General features: G+C 48.7%; 1 protein-coding gene across 1 annotated transcript; it reads right to left on the minus strand.

The window, feature by feature from the left end:
* Positions 1–687: 687 nt before the first annotated feature.
* Hoxd4 (homeobox D4) lies at positions 688–9,022 on the minus strand. Its single transcript, XM_048345202.1, has 4 exons — positions 8,996–9,022; positions 7,138–7,223; positions 4,595–6,839; positions 688–4,052 (listed from the first exon to the last, which is right to left on the minus strand). Exons 3-4 carry the CDS (start codon positions 5,019–5,021, stop codon positions 3,712–3,714), a joined length of 768 nt encoding a protein of 255 aa, XP_048201159.1. The 5' UTR covers positions 5,022–6,839; positions 7,138–7,223; positions 8,996–9,022; the 3' UTR covers positions 688–3,711.
* Between the last annotated feature and the right edge of the window lie 727 nt (positions 9,023–9,749).

Raw genomic sequence — 9,749 nt, forward strand, 5'->3', positions numbered from 1 at the left:
TATTGTTGTCTGAGGGGCAAGAGAAGTGCAGAAAAGTAGGTGCTGGAGGCTCCGGTGGGGCTGAGCAGTGCCAGAAAAGTAGAAGCCCGAGATTGGAGATGAGCAGGGTCAGGGCAGAGCAGCCACCAGCCAGCTTTAGCTCGGCCTACAACCAGCACTCACTCCCAGATTCTGGGGGGCCAGAAGATTTCTCATACTACAAATCAGAAGCCCTCCTGTGAAGGCCTCCTAGACTTAAGGGGGGGGGGGAGGGCATTGGCAAGACAGAAAGTCAGTGTGGAGCCCCCTATTATCTTATTTCTGTTTATTTCAACATTTTCTGTCCACCACCCTGCAGCCTAAATCCAACCTCAGGCTTTCCAATGAGCACAAAATATGATGGGCGTATTGGAGTGTATATGGGGGAGTGCATAATAATTGCTAAGCCTTACACCTTAGGCACCAAATCAATTAGTGCCTAGTTTATTGCAAGAAAGAAAAATATAAGTTTGTAGTTTTTAGAAGTCTTAGCAAAGACTGCTTTTTTCAAGGCACCAAGCAGGAGGGAGATTTTTTTTTGCTATACCTTTTATTATTTCAAATATAGATCAATGAATTACATCAAAACTACAGGCAACAATTAGCATAAATAAGACTTTAATCAGTGGCAGCAAAACATTGGTCAGTTCTAATTTTTTTTTTTTTTAAAAAAAGCATCTCATGTGAACAGGCTCCAAGGCTGACTGACAATGTCATCTCACAACAAAAGGCTGCAATGGACATAGCGAGATGGCAGTCACAAGAGTAGTGTACTCAGCAAACACTTCACCCCCTGTCACGACCCCAACACAGGTTTCAAAAAAATCAACCACCAAAACAAACATTTCTGGCTCATATTTGGGGGAATAAACTGAAAACAAATAATAGCAAATGGGCACTGGAGCCTTAGCACACCAAACTTTCTCCAGAGCATGTTCCCAGATGGAAACTCATTTCCTCCCCTGCCCTGGGTGGTTGGGGAGGGGGGGGGGTCCTGTCCCTTTCCTAGTCTACTCCTGTGGGCCCAAATGGATACTGGGGTCCAAGTGGGTCTTCAGGAAAGGGAGCTGCCCTCTGGGCCAACCAGGCTTCATTAACATTTCAAAAGACAATCCCTCAAAGCTGAGAAGGGGAGCTGAGACTTATAAACAAAGAAGTTGTTTCTCTGATTAAGTTACTTTCCAAAATAGTGGGGCTATGTTTGAGAAGCTGGGGTTTTCTTCAGGAAAACATGTCTTTTGGCTTCTTTTGGGGCAGGGGTGAAGGCAGCATGGCATTTGGTCTGAAGCTGGGTAAGTAACCAGAACTTCTTGGGAGAAGGGAAAAAGTCTATATAATAATCTCCATAATATCTATATAGTTGGATATTGTGAAAATATATTTTCCCCTCCCAAGGAGAAGGTTCATGTATGCACATATTTGGGTTTTAGGAAAGCATCTTAGCAACTTTCCAATTTGCCTAAGGATAGTGGGTCTTTTCAAATGCTGCATCCAAAGACTGCTCTCCATGTTAGAAGGGGGGGGGGAGGTGGAGAAGAGAAGGGTAGTCAGAGTCCAAAAGGTTAAGGGTTTAGAGGTCAGTCCTCCTGGCTGAAATACAGCTAATCGAATAGAAAATTTGTCCTCTGGATGAACCTGATTCTGTAATTTAGCCAAACTTCAGTAAAATACCTTTTCAGCCTCTCAACGTGAGGGCGTCAGAAAGAAGACGTCTTGACTATGTATGAACTCTGTGCTTTTTGTCATAGAAACAATGATGGGAATAATGCAGGAATATCCATCTTTAATATACCGACGTGGCGATATTCAAGTATTGCCATGTGCAAGTCTGAGAGCCAGGCTTACCCCAAGGAGGAACAAAGAGCTGTCCCCGGGGTCTAATACAAAAGACCAAGGCTTGGATGATACTTTAGAGAAGGGAAATTTTAGCATAGGGATCTCAATGAATACCTGCCCTTAGCTCTCAGGAGACACAGAACCAAAGAATATGCCTTCAAGAGAAAATCTTTTCCCTTTCCTCCACTTAAGTGTATTTTAAAGACTGCTACTAAAACCTTCTAAAATGTTCTGAAGTACTGAGCAAATAACTTCATTATGGACCTTAGAATTAAGATTTAACTTTACCCCCATCTCCCTCCCCCTTATTTGTCACTTTTGGGTAGATGGAGTCAGAGGTCTCTTTTGGAGCACAAGGTTTTTGAGGGTTAAAACTTTCAAAGACTTTCATTTGAGTACATCAACTCTAGTTATTACTTTTGACTCTTTGCCCCTTGTCCTTAAGACTCAACATTTTAGAAAAACTGAGCTTTGAGCCCTTCACAGACATGGCACACATAAGAAAAGTGACTTAAAATGATCTCTCTTGTTGTTTCAGATTTATTGTTTTTAAGCCACAATTTTCAAGGCAAAGAAAAGGGCCTGAAAACTTTTATACTTTTTCAATTTCTGCTTCTAATTAATAGGTTGGAAAAAAAATCACTTATTGACTTTGCTTTAAAAAAAAAAACTTCAGGAAAAACCCTAAGAGCAACTTTTGTGTCCTTCTAGGCATAATTCCTTTAAAAAACAAAAAAGACTTCTTCACCTACCCACTTTTTCTCAACTGCACAGCCCCACCTCCATGTAGGCCACATAGAAATTCTTATCTAATACTGCAACAAGGAATATATAGGACATTTGGAATTCAGTTGGAACAGAAAATTTAGTCATTATCAAACAAACCAGAGCATAGAGGTTTTGTTTTCATTCCTCAGAAAGAAAATGTTGGGCCATTTGTTTCTTTTTTTCCTCGTCCTTCAGCCATCCAGAACTGCTTGTAAGCACAGTGCAATTACGGTGTAAGCACATGTGGAAATACATTTTCAAGAATTCAACATTGCTTCTTCTAGAAGGATTAAAGGCCCCTACACTTATTTCCAGGTCTAGGAAGGGGGTGGTGATCAAAATGCCAGTTATAGCCAAAAGTAAGTCTACATATTTCTGACTCAGCTCCTTGAAACTCAGACTCTTTACCCTCTAAAGATTTTTGGCAGGAGGTGTCAGTTATTTTCTGTACCCCATCTCCCAACAAATAAATAATAAAGCAAATATAATCTAACCATAAAACAACCCATTTGTACTTCTTTCTTAGATTTATTTCTTTGAGCATAGGGCCACTGGGAGCATGACATTTCTTTCTAGCACACTGGCAATAATATAAGACACCTCAGAAAGTTCAGAGATTTTTGGCAAGCTCTCTTGGTCCCACTGGAAGCACCTGGCACCAGGGGGGACCAACCTTCTGCCTCAACTCCCCCAACATTGAGTAAACCACAAAGCTCCCTGGAGGGGTGGAGTGGGGGAGAATGTCCAAATTCACACTGGGATAAAGCATCCAACCTTCATTTGCAAATTCAACATCCAACAGCAGAGATTTTCATGAGTTTAATGACTCGCCAGGGTTTTATGTTCTCAGTAGCTCCTGCCATAGGATCATATACTTACAGAATCCCGCCCACCCTCCCACCCCCATCCCCACTCTAGGGAGGGGGCTGCCCTCGGGCAGGACGCTAACCTAGTCCGAGGGCGGCCTGCGAGTCCCAGGTCCACCCCACAGTACCTTAGAACCCAGCGAGGTGACAGCAGGCCCGGCCTGCCCCCACAGCTTCGGCTCCGCCTGGAGCACTGAGAGGATTGGGCCCAGGGTCCCCACTTCTATAAAGCCGTCAGGTCCGTGTGGTGGTCCTTGGCTATTGGCTGCAAATGCTGGCCCGGGGCAGCTGAGGAGGAGCAGGAGGATGAAGATGAGGAAGAGGATGATGATGACCTGCCCTTGGTGTTGGGCAGCTTGTGGTCTTTTTTCCACTTCATCCTCCGATTCTGGAACCAGATCTTGATCTGGCGCTCGGACAGACACAGGGTGTGAGCTATTTCAATCCGACGACGCCTTGTCAGATACCTGTTAAAATGAAATTCCTTTTCCAGTTCTAGGACTTGCTGCCTTGTGTAGGCCGTTCGGGAACGCTTGGGCTCCCCGCCGGTGTAGTTGGGGTTCACTAGGAAACAAAACAGACAGTAGAGCCAGGTCAGTGCCCCGCCACCACTCAGGCCCCTAGCCTCCGCCGCTCACTTCCTGGCGGGGGCCCTAAGGCCCGCACGACCCTCCCCGCGCTCCCCAGCTCGCCTGCTTCCTCCCTCCTCCCTCTCCGGGGTGCATACCCTCCCTGGCACCCACTCCCCCAGGCTCCCAGCCGACGGTTCGCAATTGTGTTCCCTTTGCCCTGGCCCACCCCGAGCTCCTGATCCCTGAGCATTTTGGAAACACGCTTCTCCTCCTCTGCCTGTTTTCCCTCTGCTTTGAAAATGGAGTCCTCCCCCACCCCACCCCCATCCCCACCCCCTTTTGCGCCCACAGCCAAGCAGTCAGCCACATGGTCCCGGCCTGCTCCCTCAGCTATAAAAATTTATGGAGAGAGTAATTGCAGCACCCAAGGAAGCTTCACAGCCGCCACCCCCTCGCAGCCCCTCCTGGGGGGGCTCAGGTCCCTTAAGGGTGTGGGGGGAAAGACAGGAGGAGGTTACTTGACCCACGCCTTACCCGAATTCACGTGCACCTTCTTCATCCAGGGGTACACCACGGCGGGCTGCTTGAGTGCCGTCCCGGGGGGCGGCTGCTTGGGGCCGCCGGGCTGGCTGCAGGCCCGGGCGCCAGGCAGGGGCGCGGGCGGGGGCGCCGGGCACGGCTCTCCTGGGGCTCCGTAGTGACTGCCAGGGCCGCTGGGCTCTTGCCCGTGACCCCGTGCGGGCAGTGCTGCGCCCGGCCCAGGGCCGCCGCCTCCAAAGGGTTGCTCACCAAAGTCGGGCCGCGGGTAGAGCCCCGGGGGCTGGAAGTCAGCGCCCTGTGCGCCGCCGCTGTAGTAGTCGGCGCCCTGCTCGCCTAGGTAGCCGCCCTGCAAATATTCCTCGCACGGAGGAAACTTGGGGTCCACATACTTGGAGTTCACCATATACGAACTCATGGCCATTAATTTCAGAAGGTAGAAAATACTAATTTTTCTCGTGTTGTCTTTTTTTCTCCTTCCATAGGGCCCTCCTACTTGCTGTCAACTGAATAAAGTTGGACGGCCATGTGACCAGGCCAGCCAATGGGGAGGGAGCGAGTTTATCACCGGGTTGGTGAGCATCTCATAATTTTCACAAATTTAACTAAATAACAGACGTGTAATCAAGTGGCTCGCCTTGCCACATTTGAGGGTCCCTGCCAGATGTTAAAGTAGTTCCAACCCCAGCATCCCTATCCCCAGAAGGTAATCTCGTTTTGGGCTTTTTTTCCCCCTCTGTTCCTGACTTTGCTAACCTTCTTTCATGCCCTCTCCACTCAGAATAGCCTGAAGCAACCCCTCAAACTGGGCACAGTTCAGGGGCAAGTGAGGAGTCCTAGTGGGGTATAAAGCAAGGAAGGGTAGGTGGGCAAGGTGCCTCTGCCTTGGACAGAGTATCTTAGGCGGGCAGTTTACCCGCCCAGGCGGCGGGAGACGGGACTCTGCCATACAAAGACTGTGTCCTGGCTTTGTCTTCATCAGGGTCACCCAAAAGATACCAGATTCTGGCACGCCTGAATTAAGTTAGGCAATGAGTAACCACCATGGTTTCCTTATTAGTGCCCAGGACAGGTTGCTTCTAGCCTAAGTTGGGCCTTGCTGTATGGCCAGAGGACATCAGGGTCCAGGTTCTTGAAGTGTTGGGCCAGAAAGGTGGTGAAGAGACCTCTCTGAAATGCACCACAAAGGTCCTAATGAACTTCTTTCCAGCTTGCTTTCTTCCCACCCCAGGGCTTTAAAAGTCAACTAGCCCGATCCCAATTGGGTACCTTTGCCATTTATATTCTTGGAGAACAGAGCTGTAGCTGAACCTAGCTGGTCTTTTACCTTACTCGCAAGACCCCCAAACCTAGCCCTTTGGCCCTGCATTCATGCATCCAGTTAAGGGTTTTGTTTGTTTTGTTTTGTTTTTTGTAGCACCCACTGAAACCTCTGTTTAAAGGTGTGGAGCTTCTGCAGGGAAAGGCTGCATAGTGTCACCAGGCACAGTCGATCCTCCTGAAGTACAAGGCAATAAAACAGAAAGAAGTTGCTGACCTGCACCGGCTGCCTCTACTCTCTCCAGTTCTGGTTATTTCGGAGAAACGTGAAGGTTTTGCATCGACCATATATTCCCCTAGAATCGAATCTGTGACTATGTGAATACCACACAAATTCGGTTCTACAGGGTATATATAGACAACGTTACAACTTCTGGGTTCTATCCAGAACAGATACCCAGAGTGCTGCCAGCCCTGGTCTTTTCCTCCGAGCCTCCGCCAGCTCCAAGAAGCCCGACTTTCAGAGACAGTTCAGGTAGCTTGGTGACAATTCGAGTTCTCTCATTCATTTGCCAAGGCCAGGGCTGAGCAACTACAACATTCTTCTTAAAAAAGAAAAGAAGAAAATAATTCATCTCAGAGATACTTGTTCTAGTACCCTCTCTCAGGATCCAAATACCTTCTCTACCTCATTCAGTAGGGTCGGGTTTTTTTGTTTGATTGTTTTCCAGAATTTTTTCTACCAGAAAGGAGCAGATGCCCTTAGCAAGCAGAATGGGGAAGGGGGGGGGCAACAGAGGAATATCTCTTGTTTATTCCCTTTCCCACTGCCTAGCAGTTGTCACAGCTCATTCTCCCAGAAGTCCCGCATTTACCTTCCTGGGCCCTCAGCCCGGCTGGCCTCTGCTTCCCTCCGCTGCTGCAAACCCAGAGACAGGCGCAGCTCTCAGGCACCGAGCCGCCCTGGGCTGAGACCCGCGCACTAATGGTGAAGGGCAGGGCGAGGGGTCATTCGAAATCATTTACAAACATATCACAAAGTTTCATTATTTTTGCCTTGCCGACAGCAGCACACAAGAGTACAAAAGTTCAAGAATTTTACCCGCCCCAGCGCCTCCGCACTGTCCAGGGTTTGCCCCTCAATTCAGGGCATCAAGAGCACAGATGCATTCAGGGGCCGGACAGAATTCAGTAGCAGAAGGATGCCCAAGGCTGCCTAGGGTTTTTAGATGCCTGATGGCAGGCTGAAGATGCCCAATTTTTAAAATTGTTTTACTCACCTCCCCCATAATGCAAAAATGACTTTCAAATCTTAGGCCTGGATGGATCTGGTGGGGTTAGGGCAAGGTAACTCCTCCTACCAAACCTGGTAAAAATCAGTTGCTTACTTCTACTGTGTACTTTGCATGCTACCCCACCTCAGTTCTTTGGTTCTACCGGTTTAGCTATTTCTCAGAGGTTTCTGGGGTGCCGGTTCTAATAATAAATGGCTCTAAGGCTGCTGAATTTGTTTGTTCCAGGAGAGTCTCCACGATTTTCCTTAACACTAAGCATTTTCACCTACTCACCTTCCTCAGGGTGCTGGGCCTACCTTGGGTTTATCCAAACAAACTGGGGGAGCCTGCTGGTCTGAGCAGAATTGGGGGGCGAGTGTACACATTTTCATATTTGTTAGACGCTGTGACCTGCATTTCACCTTATTGCTCGCCTTGTTCAGACAGGTCAAAGCCAATGAGTTATTGATGAACAAAAGCGTTAAATATTCACCTCCCGCTCAACTGCCCATACTAATGCTTTTGATCTCCCTGGCTTTTTGTGCTGTGTTCAGCTACAAGGCGCCAAATGTGGGTTTGCAAGACAGCAGCTCTGCAGAGATGAGCACTCACAGCCAGGGCAGAAGAAGGGGGGCAAAGCCAGGGAGATCTGGGGACACCAAAATTTTCAGCTCAATCCCAGAGCCAGCCTGGTTATAGAGGGGAGTTACATTCTGGGTGCATCTCAGCATCTCTGAGTGAGCACAGCCCCCAGAGGGTCAGCTAGGCTACCCAGCCAAACAGAATAAAGAAATCTGGCCCTGAGCCCAGGCCCAGCTTTTCTATGAAGAGAGGGTGTTACACAGTGGGGGGATGCCTGGTTCATTGAGCCCTTACTTGTGCCATCTTCCAACAAAATAAAATCGAATGGGTCTCACATTGAGGGAGAGGTGGCCATGTTTTTTTTTTAAAAATCATAATGAAACTATCTTCCAGGAGCTGGCACAGGCCTCCTCAAAATTCTACTGTTTTTAGCTGCTTAGGCAGGTCAGCTCTAAACTTCTCAGCTAAGAAACCCAAGAGATTCTGGTTCTACACTGCCCAATCCTGCTGGTGCTTCTTTACAACACCAGCAAGTCTGGTGCAGAAATTATTGAACTGAAGTTACCAAAGAGCAGAGGCGAAGGAGAAGAACCATACCCTCAATGCTCAGCCAGTATCCCAGAGCCAGCGCCCACTCCACTAGAGCTAGGGAAGGGAGGGGCAGGACAAGGATGCTCAGGGAAAGCTCAGAATTCGTATCCTTTCTGGAAGAGGGCCAATTCAACACACCCAAGGCCATCAGGGATTATATTTTGGTATTCTTTTTAATATATCAATTTTAAAATTAAAAAATAATCGGGAGGAAGGTTGGGCTAGACTTGGCCAGATGTTACTGGAATCGTTTGCAGGGGCAGGATCCAGTTGCCTTGTTTACGGTTTGAGCCGGGGGAAATGCTGCCCACAACTCCTTAAATAGGTTTGGCTGCTTCAAGCTCTTAAACCGAAGGGAGCGCTCCAGCGGAGCTGCACCTGTGCGAAGCTCAGGGTGGCTGGGAAGGTCGGCCAAGGCCCCAGGAGGCTAGGGTGAAACTCCTACGCGTGTTCCCTTAGGCAGGTGACTGTGAACAAGGCCCCCCCAAAATCCTTTCTAGAAACTCAACCCAGAACCTCCATTTTCTAGAAGTCAGCTCTCCTGGCGAGTCAGGCCTAGGGAAGCAGATCGGTTCTTCCACCCACCCACCCGGCTGGCGCGGCCCTTCGTCGGCCATCTCCCAGTATCAGCACCGCTTTTGCACAGTTGGGGCGGGGGGGGGGGGGGGGGGGAAACCGGGAAGGTACTTACAGCAGCTGTCTCTTATGGTCCGGAACCTGTTGCAATGAAGACGGGGTTCACTTAGATCTTATACGATAAGAAAGCAGAAATAGAAGATACACAGAAAAATGACAAGGCCCGGACATCCCACCAACAGTCAGAGCTCCCTACTTCTGGTGCCAGCCCCTGCCCCCGGGGGACTGCGCAAAGTTCCGCGATGACTTCATCCTCAAGGGCAGACCTCTGCCGGAGTTCGAAGCTCATCAACCACCGCCCCCCCCCCCAACTCTGTGCACTCTTGGGCAAAGCCTTACTGGTTGCTTGGCCGGACTCTTGACTATAACAGGGTTGCCAGTGGGGAAATGGAAAACAGCAAAAAATGGGCCTTTGTGAGTTTCCTTGGCGCACAAACAGCCCGGTGGGTGCTTGTCCACTAGGGAGTGGGGTCTCCTTTCCATCTGTCTCCCCCACCTTAGTTCCTGATCTTTCTGGCTCTGGGAGCAGTTCGGTCTCCTTTTCCAGTTTCAGCTTTGTTTCAAATTTCTCAGCCTTAACTACCTCCCCCTCCCCAAACCCGACTTCTCCCCAAAGAAGGTTCAGGCATGGTTAGACTGGCCTTTCCACTTCTTAACCAATTCAAAACAAAGAGCAATTTCCAGGAGAAAATGAGGACTCAAATGATAACCAAGGGGGCAGGGATCAATGAGTTTAAAGGTAAATGTCAATGCTTTAGGTTGTTACCTAATTCTATGTATGTGACAGGATTTTTTCAGCCTTGCTGCCA

Source organism: Perognathus longimembris, chromosome 4 (assembly GCF_023159225.1).
Source record: "Perognathus longimembris pacificus isolate PPM17 chromosome 4, ASM2315922v1, whole genome shotgun sequence".
NCBI classification, from domain to species: Eukaryota; Metazoa; Chordata; class Mammalia; order Rodentia; family Heteromyidae; genus Perognathus; species Perognathus longimembris.

What these genes read in the sequence shown, in the direction of transcription:
- Hoxd4 (XM_048345202.1), bottom strand. Translation starts at nt 5,021, where the DNA reads ATGGCCATGAGTTCGTATATGGTGAACTCCAAGTATGTGGACCCCAAG. An exon ending in GAAGGTGCACGTGAATTCGG is followed by an intron (nt 4,053 to 4,594) that starts GTAAGGCGTGGG and finishes TTTGTTTCCTAG; the next exon opens with TGAACCCCAACTACACCGGC.